Here is a 26,707-nt window from a genome sequence, read left to right as displayed (position 1 = left end):
AAAAAAAAAACATGGACTGATCTACCCTGGACCTGAGATTGCTTCACACTAATTACAGGTTCAGCTGCCATTGTGGAGATGTGGAGGAGGCAGTGCCTTTGAGGATCACGTTTCATGGACAGGATGAACTGATAGCAGCAAGACAATAGCTGTGGTTCACAAAGAGGCCTGTTTAACCCACACACCCGCTGACATATGGCGACTGATTGTAAGCCCCGTCTCCCGAGGTGATCAGCTCTACATTCCCCAAAGTGTTTTATCTGGCCTACAGAGCCAATCTCTTAAGATCTTTTCCCAGTTTAAGACCGTATCATAAAATTTTATGTCAGCTCAACCCTCATGAAGCAACAGTTCAGAATTCCTTTGCCAAGGTGTCCAATCTTGGATGCTCACAAGTTGTATCTTAAGTAGAGAGGTGGTTATTAAAGGATCCAGAGAGCATAGTTATCCATTCATGTATGCCAAGCAATCTGTTAGGTTGGGAGGAAATAAAAATAAATAAAATCTGGGTCTCTGACCTATAGGAGCTCACAATCTGTTATGAGACAGACAAGAAAGAAAGAAAAAAGAGCCCTGGCTGGTGTGGCGCAGTGGTTAGAGTGTCGGTCCGAACACCAAATCGTCTCTGGTTTGATTCCTGGTCAAGGGCACATATCTGGGTTGCAGGTTCGAATGCCAGCCCCAGTTGGTAGGGGCACATGCAGGAGGCAACCGGTCGATGTGTCTCTCTCACATTGAGCCAGTCAACCCTGGGTCGGTAATTCCACTAGTGGGCCTCACCCAGTACCGACGAGGTGCTGCCGGCTTCGCTTGGGAACATACGCTTCTATCGGATGGATTCCATAACTTAGGATTTGTTGTGATTACGTCTGTGAAGGGGCCTTTGGATTTGAGGCCTGCGGGAAGGTGGAGGACCTGGATCTGCTTGCGTTTGGCCCCAGATGCTGACACCCTGGGAGAGATGGAGCAGAGCAGGAGAGACAGCAGTTTGCTGGCTGGGGACAGGGGAGGAGGGCTATGGTGGGGCCAGTTCCCAACTTGCGCACCCCGACACCTGCCACCTGCCGCTATGTGGCAGGGTTGGTGGGCCCCTAGCGTTCATTCCGCCCTTAGGCCATTTTTATTTCTTATTTTGGTGAAACGCCTATTCAAACCTTCTGCTCGTTTTAATTGGCTTATTTATCTTTTTATTGTTGAGTTTTAAGAGTTCTTTATATGTTGTAAATACAAGTACTCTATCAGATATATGATTTGCAAATTTTTTCTCCCAGTCTGTTGCTTGCCATCTCACTTTCTTAATGGCGTTGAGGCAGGATAGTAACAAGCTAGGAAAATTCCTTGGCAAGTGGAATGGGGGAACAGACAGATAGCTGAACAAACTAGCCAAGCAATTTACAGCCAGATACAGGAGTTCATCTCCCTAGAGGTACCACCGAGGCCTAAGTTGTATGTTAGCTCCAGGGCCAGAAAAGCAGCAAAACCAGTTGGACATGCTAGGACCAGCTGCAATGACTAATGACCAAGCAGTGGAGACCCTGACCCAGAAAGGGCACACCTGGAATAGCTGATGAGTATTCTATTGAGATCCTCCCAGAGACCTCCCCTAGGTTTCCTGCCTGCAAAAGAGAGAGAAAAGCCTCAAGACAAAGGACACAGTGCTTGCTCTGAGCCTTCCCTTCCCCCTCTTCTTCCCTCAGGCATGCATCTCCTAAACTCTAGGGGTCCCCACAGACTTGCCCAGGGGGTCAGGGGGCAAGAGCAGCTGGTCCCAGGCTAACCCCCTGAACCTGCCTGCAAAGGCCTCCTTTTCTCTGACTCCAGTGAGCTGACAGCAGCCCCACCTCGGCTCTCTCCTGTTGCTGCTTCTATCCTAAGCCCTTCCTTGGAACAGAAATCTCTTTGGATAATAAGCTTGCTGAAGGGTTGAAACTGACTCTTGATACCATCAGAGTGGGAAATTGAAGGCCTCCTATAAACGGGATTGTTTTGTTATCGGTGGAAATGGGGTTCTTCTGGAATAAGAATTTCCGGAGGCCCCCATGGGAGGGTGAGGTATTGTAGAAAGCTTCATTTCTGTGGAATCAAACCCCTGAGTTTGCAAGGTCCCATTTTCCCTTCCTCTCCCAAAGGAAGAAGTGTAGCTGTGGCTTCAGCAGAGCTAGAATCAGAACCAGCATCCACAGTTTTTGCTCCATGTTGGAGCAATGTCCAGTCCAGCATCAGGCTTGCTCAGTTTGTGTTCCCAGTTGCAGTCCATCAGTCCATTGCATGTGGGGTCCTCATGGCCACATGGCTATGGAGGAAACATGGACAGGAGCAAAGTCAAAGGAACCAGAGAGCCAAGAGCAAGCCAAGAGAGCATGAACTCCTTTGTTTAGGGGTTTATGTATCCCTAAATTTTCTCAGGCTTGCAATGACCCTGCCCTCTCCAGCCAATGATCTCTCCTCCCAGTTTTGACTGACAGGCACCCTCCCTGAGTCACCCCAACTTTACTGTGCATGCACCCATCTCCCCTATGTTGGACTCCTTCCCCCAGTGATCTGCAGGGAGTGGGCTGGTGGTTCCCTGGGGAGTGCAAAGTTGCAGCTTCCTGGTGAAGCTGTCCAAATGGCATGCCTATAATGTCTGGCCTTCCTTGTGCTCCTTTCCTATTAATAACTAGCTAATTAGAGTGGTATCAGTTTCAGTCTTGGCAACAATTTTGACATAGGTCATTCTTGCCCAAGCATCTATGGCTGGGCTGTGTTAGCCTTTGAAGGTTGACTTGCTGGCTATCAGATGAGTTTTGACATAGCCAAGTCCAAACTGTCAGAATAGTTTTGCCCTGGGTTACAGGGCTACACACTTCCAGTTGCACACTCATGTGAATGATGGCCCTGAGTTTGGAGGCTCTGTCTACCAGAAGGTTAATGAGAAGATTGAAAAGTCAATAAACCTTCTTGGACAGCTGACAGTAACAACACCCATTTTGGTATTGTTGCTAAATACAAGTTGGGTTGTAGAACTTCTTTATCTGCTAAGTTAATAATGCCACCCTGATTGGATAGATTCTTCACCCAGGAGTCAGTCTGAGCCTGTCAGCTTTAAACAATGGAAAGAACTTCAATGCAAGAGGTCACAAGGTTGGGTTGGGGTTTGAGCTAGAAGCTTAATGCAGTTTTGAATAAAGCATCCAGTTTCTCCCTGGAGGTGAAGAAAAATGAACCCACTATGTTTTGGCCTTAAAATTCTTCTCTGAAATTTCAAAAGTGTGAACTTTTTATTCTTCCAAAGAATTGTAATCCTCCCCACACGGAAGTCTAGAGATCTTAAGTCCATCCTAAAGGAGGTGCCTGAAGGCATGCCTGGAAGTTGTCACGTGTGTGCCGCATTTCAGTCCAGTTCCATAGTATTATTTTACATGTGTTCCTCAGCGACAATGTAGTGTCATGTTATAAATTATAAAGGAAATAACTCGATCTTCCAGTTTGTACATCACATCCTGCATGCCCCACACCACTTTTTCATGACCTTTTAATATATTGGTCTCTGTGCTGTAGTGGAATCTTTGGTTTTGCATCAGAGTAAAGTAAAACAAACCCATCACATTTGAACATAATTTTTTTTTTTTAAAGACCTCACTAAAGAGGGATACCATGTTCATGGATGGGAAGATTCAATATTGTAAAGATGTCAGATCTTACTAAACTGATTTATAGATTCAGGTAACCTTGTCCTGGCCAGTGTGGGTCAGTTGGTTGGGGCATTGTTTCATACACCATTAGGTGGCAGGTTTGATTCCCAGTCAGGGCACATACCCAGGTTTCGGGTTTGATCCCCAGTCAGGGCACTTGCAGGAAGCAATAGATGAATGTTTTTCTCTCTCTAAAATCAATTTCTAAAAAACCAAAAAAACAGGAGAGAAAAGTCTAGACGCCTGAAGGATCAGTGCAGGGCAGTGTTCCAGACTAGGAAGTGTTCCGGAAGAGTATAACAGGGAAATGGAAGGAGGAAATGCGTAACATGCAAAGTTAGGGGGTCATCAAGACCTTGAATTTCAATAGTTTGGTAAAAGGACTCACGGGACTCACTGATTGTTCCACTCCTTGTTACAGATGAATGCAGAGAGAGGATACAGATTAAAATCAGCCCCAGGAAGAGGTGCATGGGGCAGAATCTGGGAGATCTGCAGTTGTCCCAGTGGAACTGGGGACAGCACTGACTTCTCCCAGCAACAATGAGTGACAGATGCGTGGAATATTGCCAACCAGGGAAGCTCGCCCAAGCCATGTTCTCCAGGGTTTTTCACGGGGATGCATAGCATAGTCAAGGTTTACAAACCATGGGGCCGACCTTAGTTTTAGCCCCTCCAGAGGTTGAGCTGACACCATGTGGTCCAAAGCCCTCCCCATAAATCGTATTGCTGGTGTGCACTGTCTGCCCCTGTCTACGGCCCCAAGTAAACAAAGATACTCTTATCAGGCAGGACATTCCAGGGACTTAAAGACTTCCTCTCAGGACCCAAGGGCAAAGGCCAGACCCCTATTTATAGGATAAGGTTAACCTTTTACCACACAGACAAGAAAAATTCCCAGGACAAAGAGAGAAACAAGGATCCGATAGGAAAGTATAAAATAATGGAAATGAGAAACTCATTCATAAACCCACCTGGTGCAATGTCAGTGCCACAGGGGTGACAAAAAGCCCCTCTGCCCATGACAATAATGGAGCCAGGCCTCCAAAGGGCTGAGGAATTTTGCACCTGTAGTTCTGGGCATGGACACTATCATCTAGTCTGGTGTGAAAGTGAACAAAGAACAGTAAACTTATACCTCAGAAAGGCATCTTGACAATGTAAAAATAATAGCACAGCAGACAGATAGACCATAGGAGGTGGAGGGCAGAGGAGAGTAGAGGGTAGGGGGGAGCAGTTAATGTACGTACAGGTGCACATGTCAGGAATTTGAGGCAATAGGCATGTTATTTAGAATTACAAAGGTTACCAACAAATAGTAGCAAGTAAAATAAAAATCACTTGAAAAACTTGGGAGGGGAAGGAAGGGACATAGAATATGTGTTAGGCCCTGACTGGGTAGCTCAGTTGGTCAGTACACCCAGATTGTGGGTTCAATCCCCAGTCAGGGCACATACAGAATCAACCAATGATGTATAAGTTAGTGGAACAAATCAATGTTTCTCTCGCTATTTCCCCTTCCTCTCTTTAAATCAATCAATCAATTTTTAAAAAAAATTTTGTTTTAGAATACCTGTTAAATTCACACAAGTAGCAGTGGAAAGTCAAGTCATAATGTTTTTTGTTGTTGTTGTTTTACAAAGAAACACTTTATCAGATTTATTGGGGTGACAAGTTAATAAGGACATATAGGTTTCAAGTGTGGGTTTCTATGTTACAAGATCTGTATATTGCTCTGTGCGTTATGTTTTTAACTCAATTTAGTAAATCAAGAAGTAGAGGTGTAAGTGTGTAATTTGGCATCATAGGGTTAATTTGGAAGAAATAAATGCAGAAAAGATAAGTGGTTCAGGGGTAGGACGAAAGCAAGAGGTGGGAAGATGGATCCCTTTCCCACAAGCCCCTTTCCATGGAGGCTAAATAACCTCCCCAGGTGCGCATGTTACTCTTCTAACTGAAAGGCAAGGCAATTGGATCAGCGCGGGTGCTGGGAGGATGGCTGGGAGGGGAAGCAGAACATGCTTCCAGGGTTTCCTCGCTTAATGAGTGCGTCCGCAGCAGTTCATGTATCGGTGGGTGAATATTAGCATTACTGGAGTGCGTGAGGTTTCAGCCCCAGCTCTACGGTTATGTGACATTTGTAAACGACGACAGTGCTGATAACCCTTAGCCACGTGAGTAAGGTAAAGAAATCTTCGTTAGAGCTGCATCGCTCAAGCCCTGAGCTGCTTCCAAAACCCCAAAACACACTTCAAGCGCCAACTGTCAGCTCGGTTTCTGGGGAGGCGGGATGGAGCTTGTGTGGCCCTGACCTGGGGACCAGGGGGGGACAAGAGAGGGCAGAATTTACCCCTGCTCTGGGCTGTGACCGCCACAGAGGCGGACCCCTCCTCCGAACTCAGAACCTCCCCTCCAGCGCAGCATTTCTCATTCTCAGCTGCTCGCCAGAATCTTCTGGACGCTTTCAAAAGACGCCCCCGGGCCGCCCAGACCAAAAAACTAACTCAGCTCTCAGCGGAGGCCGGGGCGCGCGGGCCTTCTTTGGGGCGCTCACGCCCCAGCCCGCGATTCCCGCTGCCTTTCCCCAGGGCTCGCGACGGGCCTCCGGGAGTCGCGGAGCGGAGCTGGCAGGGGGCCCCCAGTGACGGATGCCTGACCCCTGTCTCCCCCGCAGTGTACCACTGGGCGGAGATGCGGGCCAAGATGCGCCTCATGGGCTTCAAGGCCGAAGCCGTCAAGCCGCTGAACGAGGAGGCGGCGGCGGAGCTGGGCGCCGAGCTGCTGGGCGAGGCCACCGTCTTCGTGGTGGCCTGCAGCTGCCTGGTGCTGGAGTACCGGCGCCAGAAGACCAACGAGCGCCGCGACGACCGGCAGCGGCGCGCCGCCTGGGGCGCGATGCGGGCCGAGCTGGCCGAGCTGGCGCTGGGCCTGGAGGCGCTGCGGGCGCAGGTGCAGGCGGCCCCGCGGCCGGGCGACCTGGAGGAGCTGCGGGCGGAGATACGCGGGGTGCGCGCCCTGCTCTGCGCCCCGGGCGGGGGCGAGCCGTCCGCGCCCCGGGCAGAGCCCACGCCCGAGAAATAGGAGGTCGCAGGACCCGTCTTGGACGTGACTTCTCCGACGTGGCCTTCTGCCCGCCCCACCCCTTCCTGAAGCGGTCCAGCTGACACCACCCGGGCTCTGTAGGAGCAGAACGGGTCCCAGCCTGGGGCTGAGCCAGCCAGGCTTTCGGTCACTCGCCCTACCAGATGGGCCAGCACCAGAGACCGAGCTAACTCACCCTGTCACTCGCCTCCACCAGCCCGAGGGGCGATCCTCTCCCACTACACGGGAACCCTGCTTCTTTTTGGACCATTGTAATGAAAATGCAGAAACCTCGGTCTACCTCACCTTCTTTTTAGGGCGAGAAGGGGATGGTGGTGGTGAGAAATAGAAGGATGGCTCTTGGAAAGCTTTAGCTCCAGTAAGTCCCCCTGTGGCGCCTGACTTTAGTCCACCCTTGGTACCTCTATGGGGCCCTCCGCTCCTTAAGTGGCTCATTCCAACAGAACCGCTCTTAAGGCTGCGCGGGGTCCTCCAGGCAGTTCTAGCGGACCCCCTTCCCCCACTTCTGTGATCTCTTCCAGCAGGACATGGCTCTTTGGGTTGGAAAAATTGGTGCTGCCTGGGGCTGGGCAATTCTGTTTCCACCCAAGCCACCTGTTTCCCAGTAGTTCTGGACCTCCTGCCGTCCTGACCCACCATCCTCGCCTGCTGGCCCTTCGTAGGGACCCACCTGTTCTCCATGAGTCACAGCCGTCTTCCATCTGAGCCTGAACTTGGGAGTACTCAGGGGTTCCCCCATCCTTCCTGTCTTTGGACTGGTCCCCCAGTCTCCCTTCAACCTCCTTCATGCAAAGGCTTCCTCCATGAGGCCAGTGGCCCCTCAGTCCTAAGTTCCCCACCCCCATCCAAAGGGAATACCCCACATGGCAGTGTTAGCTACCTAACCTACCCCCCCCAACCCAATGAACCACTGCAGGGTGTGTGTGTGAGCTCTGTGGCTTCTGAATTCTATTTTTTTAAGACTATAAATGTTTTATAAGTAAAGGAGCTCTGAGGTAAAGGAGTCATCTTAATGTGTCTGAGAACCATGGTGCATGTCTGTAAAATGGGGTACAAGTGTCATTAAAATTAGGAGAGAAGCCAGGAGGGCTCTGATGGGAAGGCGGCAGAGAATTATTCTGAGTCTTTTCCCAGATGGGGAAACCGAGGTCTAGGGGAAGCAAAGGGACTTGCCCCAGGCCATGCAGTCTATGCGGGACAGCCCCTGGCTTTCTCTAGGATGGTGAATTGGTTGGCACTGGGGGGGGGGGGGGGGGAAGGAGTGAGGAAGCTGCCTTGGTAAGGAGCATGAGAGGGAGGGAGGGAAGTCTGTTGAGAGGTCCAGAGGGGGCAGAGCCCACCCTGGCTGAAGGAGCCTGAGGGAACTGGAACAGGTGCAGGGGTTGGGAAAGAAGATGAGGGGAAGGTGGATTGCTGGGGAGGGGGGGAAGGCACACCCCCATCCTCATCAGAGTTGCTCTTCAAATCACTCCAGAAATCTTAGCATTTATAAAAACTGGCAGATTTATTCAGCAGGGGCCCATTTTCAAGAAGCTAAAGGAGAAAGTGGGAGAGGGGAGTTTTCCTCCCTTTTTCCTTTCTCCCTCATCTTATTTTCCCTATGGCAATAAAAATGGCCTGGACCCCAAAACCTACCCAAATAAAAAAACCAAAAAACTGAGGTTCAAAAAAGTTACAGCATCTCAATTCCTCATAGAAAAGGGGAAGGAGCCAGAGGGAAGGGATGTCCCTGGGGTGAGGGGAGATGTCCCCAGCCTGGTGGGACATCCCCCCCCTTAAATAGCTGCCCCAAACGGGACAAGCCTGGGGCTATAGCATTTAAAAACTCCCTACACCCCATTTTATCAAAACCAAAGAGAAAAAAAATCTCTCCCCCCAAAACCTAAATATATATATATATATATATATTTTTTTTCCCTTAAAAAAAACAAAAATTCGAAGGCATTAAGCGTTAAAGTGAAATCTAGAACAAGGGAATGTGAAATTCCCTCCTTCCTTCCCCCTTACTGTGGGGTTAATTGGTACATCCCCAGCAGAGGAACCCGCCCCAAGGGGATGGCAGAGGGGAAGGACCAAAGGGAGCAAAGGGAGGGGCTTCCCCAGCCAATCAGCAGCCAGTATGGGCGTGGGCATGGCAGAAGCCACACCCCCTTGGAATTTTCCAAGTGGAATGGGGAGTGGGGAAGACGCATTCCTGTGTAGTCTTCAGCCAATTCCTAGTCAAGTCGAGGCAGGGAAAGCAGGGTGACAGGCAAGGTGCGCAGAAAGGAGAAACAGGATCTTCTGGGGCCCTCTGGTCAAGGGGAACCCCTCTTCCTCAGCTCCTGGACAAAGGCTGGAAGGAAACAAGGGGCAGAGGTCAGGGGCAGAGCCTCTTCCCCCTTCCCTTCCAAAAAAGGGCTCTTTCCAAGGGACAGGATTTTTCCAAAATAAGTGTTTAAAAAACAACCTCACCTTCAATTATTTCCTCTTTCATTTTCTGCAATTCCTTCCTCACCTCTTCCAGAAGCTCCTGAAAAATAACGGGGTGCAACCGATCAGGAAGGGTACCTGGACTTGCAGATACTAATCTCTCCTTTCTTAATGACTGAGGGCCACACACACATAGACCATGACCTCACTGACAAGGCCACAGAGAGACTGGAGAATTCTGGATCCTTTGAGCCAGAAAAGTACTGGAGAACATCCAGGACCAGGGATGGCAAATACATTCCATTCTCCTGCCAACTCCAGTTGGTAGTGGATGTCTGGGGCCAGAGTGCTGAAAAGGACCCTGGGTACTCATCGGGAAGGTGTGCAGTGACAGATTAGTAAGGTCTGTCAAGGGCACTGGAAAAGGGGGTCATACATGACATAGATATGTCATCCCTGACCTCATCAAATCTCTCTACTTCTCAGACTAGAAAACTGAGCGTTTCTGAGGCCTTTTCTAGAATCACATGGCAGGTCAGTGGCAGAGTTTAGACCCACGTCTCCTTTCTTCCTGAGGCTCCTTTCTAGCCCCCAAACCTCACCCCCAGTCCTCTCCATAAGCTACCTGTTTCACCCTCTCCAGGTCTGACTCATCACCAGAGCTGGGTGTAGAGGGGTGGGCCTCGGAAGTGGTCACTGAAGACGATGACTTCATCCTGGGAGAGATGGTTTGGGACAGAAATGAGGTTAGAGAGGGCCTGCCTCCCCTGTCTCCCATTCCGGGAGCATGATGTTCCTCCCTACAAATTTGGCAAATCCAACTACTTTGGGTAGGTGGAGGCTTAGTATTGATGACCCACCTTGGCAAGGTTGTGCTGTTCTTTTCCCAGGGTTTCCGCACTGGTTCTGGGGGACAGGCAACAAATCAGAAAGATAAAGGACAAGGAACGCCCCACCTCAATCTTTCTCCCACAGCCTCATCAGCCCCGTTCAAAGAGCCATCTCAGGAGACTACAATCCCCAGCATTGTCTGCACAGACTCGCAAGAATGTGCTTCATGTATATGAAGACAAGGCATCCTGGGACTTGTAGTTCCTGTGGCTAGACTGGGCTGTGTCACTCACCACTGTGGGCTGGGACTCTGGCTTCTGGCTCCTCCTGCTGGTGGGAAATAAAACTGTCACGAGTCAGTCCCTGCCACACCTCTGTTAATTTTCCTCTTCCAGGTTCAATCCAGCCCATCCCTGTCACACGGCCTCCCCAGTATCCCTACCCAAATGGTACAGCCTAAGGTGTATATGGCAGGAAGAGCCCCTAACTCACATTGGCAGATTCATCCTTGGGGGGTTTCTCCCCAACTAGTGTGGCTTTCCTTCTGCAGGAGGGAAAGGCAAAAACAGATGGCTCAGCTCTCCCTCAGCCACTCAACTGTGCCCCTTCCCAGACTTCAGAAAGGTGGATTCTTGGGTACAGAGTTATAGAATTTGTAGCTAAGAAAACTCTAGTGTTAGAAGTTAAAGGGAGTGCTATTCTTGAAGTAGGGTGAAGGTTTTACGCTTCTCATATTTGGGAATCACAAAATTCTAAGGGCGGAGGGCTCTATCTTAGATGCTGGGATTCTAGGAACCTGAGTTTCCAGGTTCCAAAGCAGAAATTTCTAAGGTCCTAGAATTCAGAACATTCTGGAGGCTACCAGGTGGTTGCAAATCTTAGCCATCTCAGGAGAATGCAATTGGCAGCATTATATCCCAAACCCAAATTATCAAAGGGGGAACTTTCATCTAAAGAAACCAAAAACCAGGAATCTGAGCCCTCCCCCCACCTGGCCCTAAAGGCTCAGGTGATAACTGTTGGTCTGAGGGGTTTGTGCCCAGAGCTTTCCAGGGGCATGGAGGGCTCCAAGCCCAGGCTCACCTCCTGGCCAGCATGGCGTTCATCTCTTCCATGAGCCCCCCACCTGTGCTTCGGCTGCTCTCAGCCTTGGGGGCTGGGGGGCCCCCTGAGGCCTCCTCCTGCTGGAGAAATTACAAAGAAGAGGGGGGCTTTATGGGCAGGGCTCGTGGCCTCCCAGCTCCTCCTGATGTCCCCAGGCAACTCTGGCCTCATTCCCCATTATTCCCTCAGGGCCCCGTGCTCCCCACACCCCGCCATGTCTGGCCCCCTCACCTTGCTGACTTTCCTGAGTTTGGCTCCGGCAATGGCTGCGGCCAGGCCGGGGGCCCCAGTCCCTCCACCACTAGGGCCTGCTGCCGTGGGGAGAGGGGGTGGAGGTGGTGGGCCTCCCCCTGCTCCTTGCCCTACAGTTGAGACCCCCGAGGGGGGCAGACCAGGGGGTGGGGGTGGACCCGGAGGAGGGGGAGGTCCTGGAGGTGGGGGTGGTCCCCCAGCTGGGGGAGCAGGTGGGGCTCCTGAAACAAACAAAAAAAAGGAGGGGTGCTGAGAGAGAAGCCTCATCCTTTGTTATCCAGCTGGCCCACCCCCTCCTCTGGGGACTCCCCCCCCATGCCCTCCAGAGACCATGAGAACATTCACCTGCATTGGAGACCCGGCGCTCGCGCTCCACATGCTCTGGCTGCCTGAGGAGAGAAGATAGAGCTGTGATCACTCAGGGCCCCCAGGCTGGCCAGCGAGCCCCGAGGTCTCCAGTGAGACTGGCTCCTAACCCCCAGAGGCTTCCCTCCCCAAGGGCCCAGGAAAAGGAGGGGCAGCAGGGACTGGGTGGAACCAAGATGCAAGCATTCCAGTCATCAGACTGTGAAAAACAACTGAATTACAAAATGCCCGAGGTCCTTTAAACAACCAAATCTTGGACTCGGAGAATCTGGGGGGCCAGGACTGGAAGGGTCAGGAGGTTCTGCAACTCTGGGTGTCAGGAGTTTCTCAAATCCCAGGAGGCAGGAGGTTCTGAAGGCTGTCAACTTCTACTCCCCTGGGAGTTGAAATTGGAGAGTTCTGAATTCTAGGAGTCAGGGGTGTGGAACATCCTAGAACTCCGGCAGTGGTAAGGTTCCCCACACAGGGACGGGCCCCACCTTTTCTGATGCTCCACCTCCTCTGGGGAGGGACCATTCTGGACAGACCAGGCGGGAGGTGCAGCCTGTGGCTGTGAAGGTGGTGGCGGTGGTGGAGGCCCTCCTACTGCAGAGGGAGAGTGGAACAAGGTATGAATCATCCCGGAGCCCTGCCCCACCTCTTGGCACTTTCTGGCAGCTCTCCCAGGCCTCAGGAATCCTGCCCAGAGGTGCTCACTTCCTTCTTCCGTGGGGACCCTGACACTCCTGGCTGGGGTATGGGCACCTGGCACACTTCTGCGATGAGGGTCAGCACCAGCTTCCCTTAACTAAGCTGATAAGCGGTGGGTGCGGTGGTGATGCCCAAGTGACAGGTGGGGGACAATGAAGGCCCAAAGGGGGGAATCACTTGCAGACCGGAATTTGCAGGAACAAGACGATTTCAAGCTGACCCCAACCTCCACTCCCCCAGTGGCTCAGCCGCTCAGACCACAGCCCGAGACGCCTGGGAAGGCTGAGAGCCTGTTCCTCACCCACCCCAGGCCTCTGGCTGCCATGGACCCAAACCGCCCTCCGTATTTGCCTCTGTGCCCTGGACAAGTTAGCCCTTCCCGCTGGCACTGAAGCTGCTCCAGGAAGGAAACACCTCTGCCGTTTGGCGATTGGAAGTTCTACAGCAGCGACCCCCGACCCCGGATACGCAGCGGTCACCTAAAGCCTCACTGTTCATGGACCTGCCATCAACCGGGCAGCTTGTTAGAAATGCAGAGGCTCAGGCCACCTCAGCCCCACTGAACTGGAATCTGTGCTCTACCCAGATGATTCGTGGGCACATTACAGTTATGAACCACCACCTTGGGCCTGGCCCATAGCTCAGTTGGTTAGAGCGTCGTCCTGATGCGCTAAGGTTGCGGGTTTGATCCCCAGTCATGGAACATACAAGAAGCAACCAGTGAATGTATAAATAAGTGGGGCAGCAAAGCAACCTCTCTCCTCCCCCTCACTAAAATCAATAAAAAATAATATTAAAAAAGGACTATTTTTTTAATATCGATGTCTGAAAACTAACTGATGATGACATAAACCTGTTCAATGGTTACCTGGTGAAGGGTACAGAGGGAGCGCTCCCTTCCAAGAGCTGGAAATAGCTGCATTTGATGTGGGAGGCAGTCACACAGGAGTGTATGTGTGTGAAAATTCATGGAGCAAACTACACCCTTAGGAATCCGCGTGTACAAGGGCACACAGGAACTCACACAAAGTCCTCAGAATAATTGTCCAGGGTAGCAATGAATTAGCCCCATTTTCAGATGAGTAAACTGAGGCCCTGAGTGGTAAAGTGGCAGCCCCAGGCCACCTGGCACGGCTCAGGGGTCCCACCTGCCCACTGTTCCTAACCTTCCAACGCCTCCAGGGCAGTGGCCATGCCGGTGGCAAACTGGGCGGCGTCCTCCTTGCTGCCGAAGTTGAGGCCCCAGACCTGGCGGGCGTCGCGCCACTGGTGGAAGTTGGGGGTGGCCTGGTTATACTTGAGACCCCGGAGGATGGCACAGTTGATGACCACCTGGCAGGAGGGAAAGGTGAGTGGGGGGGGGCATGTGTGTGTGGGGGGGCCTGGGAGGGGAGGCGAGGGGGTTTCACCTGCTGGTCGGGCTGCATTTTCCGGCCGACCACCCGGAAGGAATTGGCGGTGGGGTTGTGGTAGATCTGCACCCGGCTGAAGGCCTGGGGGCCCGTCCCTGCAGGCAGCCACCGCTTGTTGCTGTCATCATAAAGCATCACAGTGGCCCGGCTGGAGCAGATAACCGTCTCGCTGCCGGGAAATGGGGAGAAAGGGAGCGAGGCTGGTTAGCTGGGGAGGGGGTGGGGGGAGATGGCACCCTCCCTCCAGAGTCTGGGTCCCCCTGGGAGATCCAGAGACAATGTGAGAGGAAGAGAGAAACACACCAAAAGGCAGAGGGACACAGATCCCCTGGGAGACCCAGATAGACAGTGATTGGGAAGGAAAAACAGGCGGGGCAGAGCAAGACAGATAGACTGGGAGAGACAAAGACACAAACTGGGGATGTGAGACAGTTGAGGAAAGAGAGGGACAGACAGACGGGGAGAAAGAGCCAGGGAGAGGAAGTGAGACAGACAGACTGACATGCAGAGAGAGAGGTGAGAGGGCGAGTTGGATTGACAGTGGGGAGACAGACAGACAAGGGAATGGCAAGGTGAAAACATGGAAAGGCAGGGGGTGGAGAGTGAGACAGACAGACAGATGGACAGTCGGGGAGACGCAGGTAAGTGTGGAGTGAGAGCTGGAGGAGCGGCCCCAGAGGAGGGCACTGGGGTCGAGGCAGGGACTCCAGGCGGTGACACTGGGAACCAGCCCCCGCCTGGCACTCCTGGTGTCTGTTTCTCTCTCTGCCAGGGTGCTCAGACCACCCCACCCCGCCCCCACTCCCTGCTCTGGTCCAGGGAGGGGAAGGGTGAGGCCTGCAACAAGTTGGGGACCAATGCTACACCCTAGGCTCTTCTTTTTCCTGCTGCCACCCCATCCATCTGCCCTTGAACACCCCCAACACCCCCCCCCCCCCCAGGGCCATCAACAGACATCGCTGTTCTGACAGGCCCATGTCTTGGGCAGTGACCCAGACAACCTGGTCCCACCCTCAAGTGTGGGAGACAGTCCAGTCCCCAGACAGTGATAACCCAGGGCCAAGCCTAGAGTGACCAGGAGCACCTTCCCTGGCCTGAGAGTCACAGAGGACATCTGGAGCAAGTGACATCTGACTCAGCCTTGGGGGAGGGATCAAGAAACTGGTTCAGAGTTCAGGATCTGATATCCACAGACCTGGGTTCAAATACCCACTGAGCCACCTACTCCATGTGACTCAGGCAAGCGACCCTCCCACTTGAGAACTGCAAACTGAGTAAATGACAGCCCCCCCCCAGGACAGTGGGAGGAGTAAGTGAGTCTGGGCACCTAAATTGAGTGCTTGGCACAGTGCCTGGCATGTACTGAGCACTTAGTAACTGTCAGCATCCCTGAACATCCCCGGATCCCTCTGAATCTCCCCCCCACTCCCAGCAGTCCTTCTGGGGAGATTCAACATCCCCTCCCCCAGTGAGGAAACTCAGGCTCCCAGACAGGAAGTGACTTGCCCAAGGTCACACATAGACCTGGGGGAAGTGCTAGTCCCCTCCCCACCCCCACCAAACATTTTCCTGAAAAGAGGAAGTTGGTGGTCAGAGGTTTCCGGGGAGAGAAATTATACCCCGCAATGGCTCTGTCTCAACCAAGGCTGGGGGCTGGGGCTAACACTCGGGGTATGAAAGACAGAACAGGGAAAACCCCTCAGCAGACCCAGCTCTGGGTTCCTAGGCCTGGGGCTGAGCCCCGGACACCCCCAAGTTTACATAAGTTGTGGTGCTTCCTTCTCACCTGGCACTCCTGCCAATCAGGCACCCTAAGCCCTCTCCTCCCTCATCTTATTCTCACTGCAGTCCTTCAGGATGGGCATGATCTCATCCTCAGTTTGCAAGTGGGCAGTGCAAATGGAGGCCCAGAGAGGTTGAGTGACTTGCTCCCGGTCACAGAGCTAGTTAAGTAGCAGAATGAGGATTTGAACCTGGCTCCCAAGTGCATAGCCTTAATCACCAGGAACTGTGTGGGCCCTACCCAAACACCAGGTGCTATTTCCAGACAAGCGCAGCCTCAGGGGCTGTTTCTGGCTCCCAGTGGCCCTGGCAGGGCAGGGTTAAAGCCTCACCCACACCTGCCACCCACCCACAGGGCAGACTCTGGCCAGGAGCCAGGGTTGTCTTTGCTACTCCACCCTGGCTGCACTTTGCTCTCCCAAACTGCCCTGCCCTGCTGAGGCTCTGGCCTGGTGCGAGGGCGCTGGCTGAGTGACCCCAGGCTGGTCCTACCCCTCTCCAGGCTGCAGTGCCCCATTACAGCAGAAGGATCCTGTTAAAACACCAGTCAGATCAAGTCCCTCCTCTTCTCCGAAGCTCTCCTTGGGCAAAAATAAGCCAAGATCTCTTCATGGCATTTTAAAAAAAATATATGTCTTTATTGACTTCTGAGAGGAAGGGAGAGGGAGGGAGAGAGAAACATCAATGATGAGAGTCATTGATCGGCTGCCTCCTGCATGCCCCAAACTGGGGGTCAAGCCTGCAACCCGGGCATGTGCCCTGACTGGGAATCGAACTGAGATCTCCTGGATCCTAGGTCGATGCTCCACCACTGAGCCACACCAGCTGAGCCCCGTGGTTTCTTGATCTGTGTGATCTCTGATCTCACCCCTTCCCTCCCCCGAGCTCGATGTTTCAGCCCCTCTGGCCTCGAGCTGCTCTTTCTACAGGTATATTCCTGCCTCAGGCCCAAGGACTTATACTTCCTCCACCCGGATCCTCACCTCCCCCAGGTCTCCACTTAGACGGTGTCTCTTCCTGTACCAAAAAAGTTCCTCTCCTTCTCACCACATGTCCCACATGTCATAGCATCCATCCCTACCTGGCAGAGCCCCATCTGTCCTACCAAAATATCAGGACCATGAGGACAGGAGTTTGCGTCCCCAGAACCTAGAATGGTGTTCAATAGTTGTTAAATCAGCCATCGACAGGATAGAGAAACAGCAATAGCAGCTGACAGTTACTGGTAAGCAGGTGTCCCAGACACTGTTCGAGGTACTGAGCTCCTATTTCCATAAAGGACCTTGCAATGACCTCATGAGAGCAACTCTGGTCCTTACTTTTATTACAGAGGAGGAACCATGGACACAGAGAGGTGAAGACACTTGTCCCAGGTCGCACAGCAAATAAGCAGAGGGGCTCGCATTTGAAACCAAGTCCACCCAAGTTCTTAACCTCATTTAAAGGTGAGGAAACAGCTAAGCTGAAATTTGAAAAAGCCAAGGTCTAAAGTGGTGTGTAGCAGAGGTTTTTAAAAAGGTGGTGAGGGTAAAAATATATCCGCACACACTGGTGATTTTTGCAGAGGCTGCTTCTCAGGAGACTAACAGTGGCTGCCTCCAAGGACAGGCATTGGGGACCCAAGGAGGGAGGAAATGTTTACTCTTTGGAACTGCTTGATTCTTTCTTTTTATTTTTCACCATGGGCTGGTACTACGTATAAAAAACTCTTTCATTAGTTAAGTGCAAAAAATAAAATATAAGCCAGGCAAAATCTGCAATGGAAAATCCCACAGCCAGGAAGTTGGGACTGAGGTTCAAATGGGGTCTGCCCCATTCCAGTGGTCTCTTAGGGTCTCACATGAGAGAGCCTTAATCTCCAGCCAACCCAGGACCCATCCTTCCCCACAGGTCCCCACATTCTGGAAAACTCTAGCATGTGGTAGATGAGAGAGGGTAAAAGTCAAACCCCTTGCTGTGTGACTTCACCTCTCTGAGCCTCTGTTTCCAGCCCCGGAAACCATAACTCACTGGTTTGCTGTAAAGATTTAAAGAGATAAGAAAAGCCCTGAGGTTCAGGACCTAGAATTTGACACAGGCTCCATACAAGGAAGCTGAGAGTCAAAACAGGGGAGAGAGCTTCTCATCACTGGAGGCAATCAAGCATAGTCACTGTGGTTTACTCAAACCTTCTAGATTAAAGGCTTGCCCTTCCTTTGCCCCTCATGCCTACCCCAAGACTTACCCCAAGAGCTTCCTTAAATCATACAACTTGTGACCCACATTCCCCCCATGTACACACAAAACCTTTCTAAACTACAAATCTTTTGAAACAGCCCTGCAGAGGGAACTAGCTCTAGAGTCTGTGGGGCTTGTGCAGGCTCACTCTAGCCCTTCCTCCCTGTTTCTCATAAGCAAACAAGAAGGAAAATTTCCTGCCTGGGTTTCTTTTTTCGCATCTCCATTAACTGTTTGTACAGTGAAAGCATATTACCTATACTTTTTAAAAAGATAGCAGAGGCTTTCTTTTTCTTTTTTTTTAAAAATAGCATAATACTCTGGAGACAATCCTGGGTTCATATTCAGACGTGCCTACTTCCAAACTCGGGCAATTTGCTCATTTGTCTGTGCCTCAGTTTCCCCATCTGTAAACTGGGGTGGGACACAGTTACAATAGTATCTATCTCTTAAAATTGCTGTGAGGATTAAACTGAATCAGCACCTAGTACAGTGCCTCCACAAAGTAGATGCTTGATCAAACTGTCTCCTATTTTTTTAAAAATAAAAATAATAGCAGTAATTACTGCTGTTGGAAGAGGAAAGAAATGGACCCAAATTCTTCAGAGGCCCTTCTGCCCTGAGATTCTCAGACCTCTGCCCGGCTTCTGAGCTTTCCCAGGATCCCAGCTCAGAGTCCAAGATGCATTAGACACTCAACAAATATTTGTCAAACTGGGAGAAAAAGAACTATTATCTTGTAATTTTCCATCTTAACATCCTCTCTTCCAACTGCCCCCAAGCCCTTCCCCATCCAGACCAGCCAGAAATCAGAGGACCCCAGTCCGCTCCTCTCAACATTGCCTAGGAATTTCTGACGGATCTTGCGCCAGGCCTGTCTCTCTCTGAGCCTCAGTTTCCCCACCTGGACGCAGGGGATGTGGGTCGATTTGAATCCTAGCTGTCTTTGGAGAAGTGGCACAGCCTGGAAAGTCGGGTGTGGCCATTGACAGGGAAGACCCCTCAGGAAGTGGAAGTAACCCCCTGGTGGGACAGCCCTCGGCCCAACTTCTACCCCCCCCCCCCAAGGTAGGAGGTTTGGCCTCGACCGTTAGTAGGGGGCTTGTGGTAGGGCCAGGCCTCAGGACTGGGCTCGGGGGTGGGGTGGGGGTGGGGGGCCGGCCCAGACACTGCTCCTGCCCTTTTACGGTCTCAGTGAGTGAGGCAGCACTAACTCGGACATCCGCCATCCGCCTTCCACCGAGCCTGGGACCGGAAACGCGGGGGGGGGGGGGGGCGAGGGGCGAGGGGCGGGGCCGGTGGGAGCCGAGACTCCCCCGGGGAGAGGGTGAAGGAAGGGGGCCTGGCTCCCCAAGACTGCCCTCTCTCCGGGGCAGAACTTGAAGGGGTGTTTCTATAATGGGGGAAGGGGTGGGCAGCAAGCCTTGTGGGTGTCCCTTTCACATCAGAAGGGAACTAAAGCGGGAGGTGGGTTCTGGAATGGTCCTAAAAAGGAATGTCACCCTGATGTCAGAAGGCAGGGGTATGGAGAATGTGAGGGAAGTGAGAGGATGTGGGCAGCACGGGGTTAATCCCCAGCTGTCCCCAGAGGCCTCCCCATCAAGCCGGGGTCTTTGGGGCAGGAAGTCCCCGAGAGAGTGGAGGAAGGGAGATAGTATTGTCAGGCTCAGGCCACTAGGAAGAGATTATGGGGGATCCAGTCCGGTCCTGCAGCCTGCACTGGCCCCGCCCTCAGGTGAGCCTAGGAGTTTTGAGGGAGGTTGGGGTAAAACAAAAATCCCTGGGTCCCTTGGGCCCCCCACCCCAGGATTAAATCCCTGGGTAGATAGTTGGAACAGTCTGGGAAGCCTGGGTCCCAGGGGGAGAGTGCTGTGACCTTGAAGCTTTCCAGTGCGCCCCCTCCTCCAACCCACAGTTCCGATGGCCGGAGGGTGAGGGTGGTGAGAGTGCGGGAGGCATAGTGGTGGGGAAAGCAGCGGGCCCACAGCGATCCTGCCCCCCCACCCGCCCACCAGCTGTCTCGACAGGTGAGTAAGGAAGACAAAGGCCCCCCTTCCCCCAGCTGCCGCGCCCCCTCCCTCCCCAAGCCGCGCAGGTGGGGGAGAGGGGCCGTCCCTTCTGGCCCGGGGCTGGGGAGCCGCCCTCGGCCCCCAGTGCTGCTCGGTCCTAGGCACCGTGTGTTTTAAGGTGTGTACGGAGTGGCGGGGGATGGGAGTCCCAACCAGACCCTCGAGGCTGTGTCTGGGTTTGTCCGCAACAACCTTCTCCAAAGGATGAGAACCCCTCCAAATTTAGGGGTTAAGTATCCTCGAAGTTAAGGATCGAGGTCCCACATGAGAAGACTTCCCAGCATCATGTAAAGGGGAACCCCTCAAACCAAGGTCTATGTTTCAATCTCTCTTCTAGGAGCCAGGGACCCCCAGACCGGCCCCCACAATCCCTCTCGAGCCCGAGTTGAGATTTGGGGGGATTTTGAGCCCTGCCTGAATCCTGGCCTTCCTGCAGGAAATATCTGCCAACTTGGAGGTCCTCTGAAAAAGTCTTTAAAAATTCGGGAGTCCTCGGAACGCCCCCAAATCTGAGGGCTCCCAGGAGAACCTCACCGGCACCATCTCGAACCTTGGGAGTCTTGGGGAAGTGGTCAATATTTGTAGCTCATCCAAGGGGGTTCAGCCTCAAACCCGAGGCTCCCAGTGCCCTGTCCCCAAATTCCAGCCCGGAGCGAGTTGGGGGGAGGGGACAAAGGCGGGGCGGGGAGCCGCGCCGGGAGGGGAAGGGTCTGGAGGCATTGGAGGCTCACCTCATGGCTGCTCCGCGGGCGGGCGGTGCACCCACAGGTCGGGTGCTCCCGGGGCGCCCCTGGCTCGAGGTTCAGGGGTTCGGGGTTGGCTCCAGGTTCTGCTCAGTCTCCCCTGGGGTCCCGCCCCATAGAGTCCGGCTTCCTGGGGAAAACGTGGACGGGGCTGGGGCGAGTCCTCTGGCACCTCCTCCCTCTGGGGCTTTGATCGGGGTCCCTGCGGCAGAAAGGGGGTGCGGCGTCCCCTCCCGGCGCGCCCCCTCGGCCGCCGGCGGCTACAATGTTACTCTTACTACTGTACTTCTCTTCGCTACATTTCGTTCCAAAATTCCACTCCCCGCACCCACAATTCCCTGCGCCTTAAAGGGGCCGCGAACAAATCAAGGCAGGGGGTGGGGTTGATGGCGCTTAAAAAGGCAACGCGGAACCGTAGGCCCGCTATTTCCCTCTTCCCCAACGTTATCGCGTGGGGATGCCTGCCGGGGCCACTCTCACATTAGGGGGTAAGCTTGGTGGAGGGGAAGGGACCCTTCCTTGATACCTAGTTCTCCCCCACGATGAGAATTCTTAGGGGGATCTCAATGGGGGCACAATTTGCTCTCACCCTCCCCATTGACTTCTCCATTTCTTTGCATTCTACTCCATTTGGGGAGGCGGCGACGAGGACCTTCTGGTTAAGCATGGATTCTCTCGAAATTTCTCCGTTAAATCTTCCCTTCTGACCCCCCAACATTTCTCTTCTCTGCCAATTTATGAAGGGTTACTAAAGGTGAACCCTCTCCCCAGCACTGGAAAGGGCCCCACCCCTCTCACTGGCCCCCGCCCGGCCGGGGAAGGTGAGGAGGAAGTGGGCCGAGGGGGCGCGGCCCGCCGCTGACTCACAGCCGCGGGGGGTGGGGGTGCGGCGCTGGACCTGGGTGGGGATGAGACTCCGGGTTCCAGCGTGGATAAAGTCCCTGGCTCCCTCCCCACGTCCGTCCCGCCGTTACACAGTTTCGCCTGCGGAGAATGGCGGGATCATCCCGCAATCGGAGGGCACGGAGGCAGGGAGACCCTCCCTAGTACCCGCTCCCGCAAGCCCCTTCCCCCACACGTCGGCTGCGGGCTGAGCCCGGACACCCTCCTAAGCTTCTGCAGCTGGTCCTGCCGGCCCCGCCCACGTGACGTCACTCATGCGGCCCCGCCTCTCCTGTACAGGGCCACCTGGCCTGGGTAAGGTGCCCTAGTCAGGAACTGAAGCCTGGGAAATCATCAGTTTGACGTTTATAAATGGGTAAACTGAGGGCTGGAGGCAGGGAGTAAATCTGGGCTATAAGCCCTCTTGCCTAAACCCCCAGAACTACAGTGGTGCTTCGTACAAGGTGTGAATGTAAAACAAACAATACTCGGGGTCCAGTTGACTAGGTGAGGAAGTCAACCTCGTGGCCTTTGTCCAAGCCGAATCCTCTGGATGCTGTCCTGACCTCACCTCATACTTCTAGGACATGTGCTGACATTAATTCTTCTCTGCAGAACTGAGTAATCCTCTCCCCTTCTCCACCTCACCCTAGGAGCCCTTGAACCCTGACCCATCTGGGTTATCGTTGCTTCTCTGTGTGTCTCCTTAGGCTGTGAGTTCTTTAGGAACAGGTATAGACTTGATGTATTTCTGTGCCTCACTAACCTTGCCAAGCCCAGACCAGCATCTCAACCCACATTTATTCAAATGAATGAGAACCCTAGTGCTGTGTGACCTTGGGCAAGTCCTTTCCCCTCTCTGGGTCTCAGCTTTCCCATCTGTGAAATGGGAGGGGTGGTGCTTCTGTGTGCCACCTGCACTGCAGTCAGCAAACTTTTTCTAAAAAGGTCCAATTAGTAAATATTGTAGGTATATTAGGCATAGAGCCTCTTTCATATATTTTTTACATCCCTTTAAAATGTAAAAACCATTCTTAGCTCAAGTGTTGTACAAAACAGGTAGCAAGAACCCTGCAGTAAAGAAACCCTTGCATATGTACACAAGGAGCCTGACCAAGGATCTTTATGGTAGCAGTGATGTGAGGGCAAGAATATGGAAATATCCTAAACGTCCATCAAGAGGAGCATGGATAGGGAAACCACTGCACATCCCTTATCTGACGCACTGGGCAGCAGCTAAAAAGAATGAGGTGTGCAAATGGCATGAAAGAAGTTCCCAGCATTTTATTGAGTGGGGGAAAAACAAACTGTGAAAATAATTAAGGAAACACCTAAGGTTCCATATACATGGGTATACTTGCAGAGTCAGAGGTCTGGAACAATCTACTCCAAACTCATTGCAGTGGTTACCAACAGGATAAAGAATGGGACTGTGGAGTATTCAATGGTCATAGGGATCTCAAGCCTCATCTTGAAAATGCCAAGTTTGAGCTCTGGCCAGGGACCCCAAAGGCTCAGCTGGTTGAAGCATTGCCCCAATATGCCAAGGTTTCAGGTTTGATCCCCGGTCAGGGCACATACGAAAATCAACCAAGGAATGCATAAGTGGAACAACAAATAGATATTTCTTTTCCTTCTCTCGAATCAATAAATTTTTTAAAAAGAAAATACCAACTATGATCCTGTCTCTAGGCTTTCACGCTGGTCTGCCTTGGGACATGCTTCCCTGGGGTATTTCTATGGCTGGCTGCTTCTCTGTCAGGTCTCTGCTCAACTGTCCCCTCCTCAGAGACCTTCCCTGAGCCCCCTGTCTAAAGCATCCATCCCAAGTGGCTGAGGGGTGGGGGATGGAGAAAGGCTTCTCATTGTATACATTTTTGTATCCTTTGAATTTGAATCAAGGGAACTTATTACCATTCAAAAAACAAGATGAATGACAATTTAAAAAACCAAAGTAGCTTTTCTTATCACGTCCCTGTTTTATTTTCTTTGAGACACTTGTCAGTGTCTGAGATGATCTTATTTATCGGTTCCCTTGCTGTCTCCCCATACACTAGGAGGTGGGCCCTTAGAATAGGCAGGAATCTCAGTGAGTCCCCCTGGTTGATGGCTATGAGCAGGTGCCCGATATATTTGCCAAATGCCTGAGCAAATGTTTAGAGTGGGGTTTTTCTACAAGAAAAATCTATCTTAAATCATGTAATTTTAATTTAATAATAAAAAATCTCTCCTACCTCCCCCAAAACAGATGAGAAATGTAAAAGGAAGAGAAGATTATTGAACTGGGTGATCTCTCAGGGTCCGTTCACAAACATTTGGTTTTAGGGTATTTTTTCTCTGTCGAGATGGTGAATGGAACTTCCCCTCTCATAAGACTTTTTTGTAAGAGGGAAGTAGGAGAAGGGGAAATAAACATTCTGGGGTTCCTCCATCGGCTTGTCTTCCTTCCGCTGGTCTGCGTAGCGGGGGAAGGGGAGGTTTCTAAGTTTCCTTGGGGCCCCAAAGGACAACAGAGGGACCCCAAAGGACGACAGCTGTCAGGCCTGGAAGTCCAAGGCAGAGCTTGAATGGGTGCCAGTGACCTTCCCAGCCCCACTCTGCACTTTCTGTAACGTAAAATGTAAGAGCTGGTGAATAGGGACCCCTTCTTGTCTCTCAGTATCTACTCCCCTGTATTCTGGAAACACTCCTATTTTCCTTTGGGGGACTACCATTCCCCATCTCTTAATCTATCAGATTTGGATGCACTGGATCCCCAACCCTAAGCACTAGGCCTGGGCTTGTGACCACAGTCTGGCCAGTCAGAGACACACTGACTGGCAGGCATGTGACCCAGTGTGGCTGATGAAAACCAGCTCTGGAACCATTGCTGCAACTACTGGGAAACTGGTACCTTCTCTCCACTGAGGATGTTAGGCTTGTGGGATCTGAGGCTGGAGCTGCAACTCTGCTACCTCAAGCTGAGACCCTGCCTGGGAATGAAGCCAACTCAGAGGAAATAAAACTAAGAGACGGTTCCTGATGACATCATCTGACAACTGGGTGCAGTCATGCCTTAAGTCCCTGAACGCTTCAATTACATGGCCCAGTAAACTCCCTGTTCTGCTTTCCCAGGTTGAATTGGGCTTCTGTCACTCACAATCAAGCAATCCCCACAAATATGTCTTTCTGCTGCTCAGAAACTATCAACAACCACCCTCCTCTAAGCTGGAATAACCAAACTCTCTTTTCTGCTATGCAAAAGCCTTTGGGCTCTGGCCCTAGCTTCCTCCTTCCCATTTCCACCCCGAGCCCCACCCCACCCCTTCCTTTATGTGGTCCCACCCACTGACATCTCCAATTCTCTTAGGCTGTCTGGGTCCCATTCACGACCTCTCTCCAAGACCCAGATCATCCTCAGGGATACCCTGGCCTGCAGTGCATCCAGGCCTGGTCAGCAACATTCCTTGAATTTTTCTGCCTTATTCCTGGATGGAGGGGGTGGTACTAGGAATGACGGGGCTTTACAGATCATTGCAGGGGGCACATTTCCTGAGGGAAGCACAGTCTCTTTTCCTGCCATCACACCTAGCACAATGCTTCAGGCCAGGAGTAAGAATGTATTAATATATCAGGCAAGTCCCTCTCCCCTTCTCGCCTCAATTTCCCTATCTCTAAAGGGGGCAAGGGGACTGGGTTCTACGCTTCTAAGAGAAACATTCAAGAACATAGGGTCCTTACCTCCCAGCGCTCCCCTGAGGCCTGGAAGAGCTGCGAATAAGCTTCAGCGATGACAGCGGCCCTGGAGAGCAGAGGGAGGCCCTCAGGAGGAGACCCTCCTCTGGCCACCTCTCTCCCCATCATACCCCATCCCACCCTGACTCACTTGCAGTAGAGCCCTCCCCCAGGAGGTAAATCTGGGATGTCCTCAGAGGCCAGAATCCTGAAAACCTTGTTCAGGCTGGGGGACTCCTGGGTAGAGGAACACAGCTCTGAGAAGAAGGCAAGGGTTATGGGAGTACCCCTGCTTGCCGACCACCCTTCCCGCTGAGCTTCTGGAGCTTGCCCACCGGCGACCCTGCGGCCCAGGGCTGCATCCAGTGCTAGCTCCTTCCTGATGGCCTCCTCACAAGGCCTGGGGGCCCCCGGGAAGCAGACCAGGATGCAGGTCATGTTGTCCAGGCTGCCCTAAAGAAGGTAGAGAAAAGAGAGCCTGGTGGGACCTGGTGGGATGCCCCAGCACGGGGCTCCATGCCCTAGGAAGCAGAGCTCCCTAACAATCCCGTGTTCTTGTGCCTCCCTCCCTAATCGGGTTATGCCATTTCTCTCAAATCCTGCCTACCTGCCAGTCTAAACCAAGCCAACTCACTGGGACCAATCTCTTAGACTCTGCCCCACACTGGTCTAACCCCGCCCAATCAGAGAGGACCACGCCCCTTCCCGAAAGCTCCTCCCACTCTACAGCCTAGCTGCTCCTCTCGGTATGAATCAAGCCTCAAGACCCTCTCTGGCCCTGGCCGGGGCAGTTCAGCTCGTTAGAGCGTTGTCCTCGATACACCAACGTTGCTGTTTCCTCTCCGGTCAGGGCACATACAAGAGTCAACCAACGAATGTATAACTAAGTGGAACAACAAATCGATGTTTCTCTCGCTCTGCTTTCCTCTCTAAAATCAATAATAATAAAAAAAAGACCCACTCCTATGACCCAGGGCCATACTATCCCAAAAGACCACACCCTTTCGCTTAAATCCCTCCCACTTATTTATGTAGCACTTCAGGTACCACGTTCCCATCTTGCCTCAAGGCGTCCCTCAGGTTCCGCCCTCTCCGTATTTTGGCCCCGCCCCATTCCCACGGGCGCCCTTTAGTGGAGCCCCACTCCCTCTTTAGTTTTGCTCAAGGCCCTCCACTAAAGCCCCTCCGCCCTTAAACCATTAGGTTCTTCCCCTCAGCGATCCCAAGCCCCGCCCCAGGACCTTGCACAGGCACGTGTCCAACAGCTGCGCGCAGAGAAGCTCTGGGGTCAGGCCCAAGCAGAGGCGTGATGCCACCAGTCCCACCAGGGCAGCACCAGACATCGCGTCCCACACACCGTCGGAGGCCAGGAGCATGAACTCGTCCTCGGCCCGCCGTGCCAGGGAGGTCACCTCAGGCTCCGCGGAAACAAGCTGCAGCTCAGGGGGCCTTCCCGG

General features: G+C 52.7%; 3 protein-coding genes and 1 pseudogene across 3 annotated transcripts; 2 read left to right on the top strand and 2 right to left on the bottom strand.

Annotated features, from left to right (window-relative positions):
• The first annotated feature begins 1,017 nt into the window (after positions 1–1,017).
• On the top strand, positions 1,018–3,722 carry LOC107536735 (non-selective voltage-gated ion channel VDAC3 pseudogene; annotated as a pseudogene).
• A 2,631-nt stretch (positions 3,723–6,353) lies between these two features.
• OPA3 (outer mitochondrial membrane lipid metabolism regulator OPA3) lies at positions 6,354–6,755 on the top strand. Its single transcript, XM_087827263.1, has one exon. It carries the CDS (start codon positions 6,366–6,368, stop codon positions 6,753–6,755), a length of 390 nt encoding a protein of 129 aa, XP_087683389.1. The 5' UTR covers positions 6,354–6,365.
• Positions 6,756–8,255: 1,500 nt separating this feature from the next.
• VASP (vasodilator stimulated phosphoprotein) lies at positions 8,256–20,910 on the bottom strand. Its single transcript, XM_016212593.2, has 13 exons — positions 20,643–20,910; positions 13,841–14,012; positions 13,598–13,763; positions 12,221–12,326; positions 11,721–11,764; positions 11,355–11,596; positions 11,103–11,203; positions 10,512–10,563; positions 10,313–10,349; positions 10,049–10,094; positions 9,814–9,904; positions 9,231–9,288; positions 8,256–9,111 (listed from the first exon to the last, which is right to left on the bottom strand). Exons 1-13 carry the CDS (start codon positions 20,645–20,647, stop codon positions 9,074–9,076), a joined length of 1,158 nt encoding a protein of 385 aa, XP_016068079.1. The 5' UTR covers positions 20,648–20,910; the 3' UTR covers positions 8,256–9,073.
• Positions 20,911–24,073: 3,163 nt separating this feature from the next.
• Positions 24,074–26,593, bottom strand: PPM1N (protein phosphatase, Mg2+/Mn2+ dependent 1N (putative)). Its single transcript, XM_016212548.2, has 5 exons — positions 26,492–26,593; positions 25,586–25,703; positions 25,402–25,507; positions 25,257–25,317; positions 24,074–24,142 (listed from the first exon to the last, which is right to left on the bottom strand). The coding sequence occupies exons 1-5, from the start codon at positions 26,591–26,593 to the stop codon at positions 24,074–24,076; spliced, it is 456 nt and encodes a 151-aa protein (XP_016068034.2).
• Positions 26,594–26,707: the final 114 nt, after the last annotated feature.

Source organism: Miniopterus natalensis, chromosome 18, assembly GCF_054644295.1.
Source record: "Miniopterus natalensis isolate mMinNat1 chromosome 18, mMinNat1.hap1, whole genome shotgun sequence".
NCBI classification, from domain to species: Eukaryota; Metazoa; Chordata; class Mammalia; order Chiroptera; family Miniopteridae; genus Miniopterus; species Miniopterus natalensis.
Note: the sequence above shows the minus strand (reverse complement) of the source record. Positions and strands in the feature narration are given on the sequence as shown.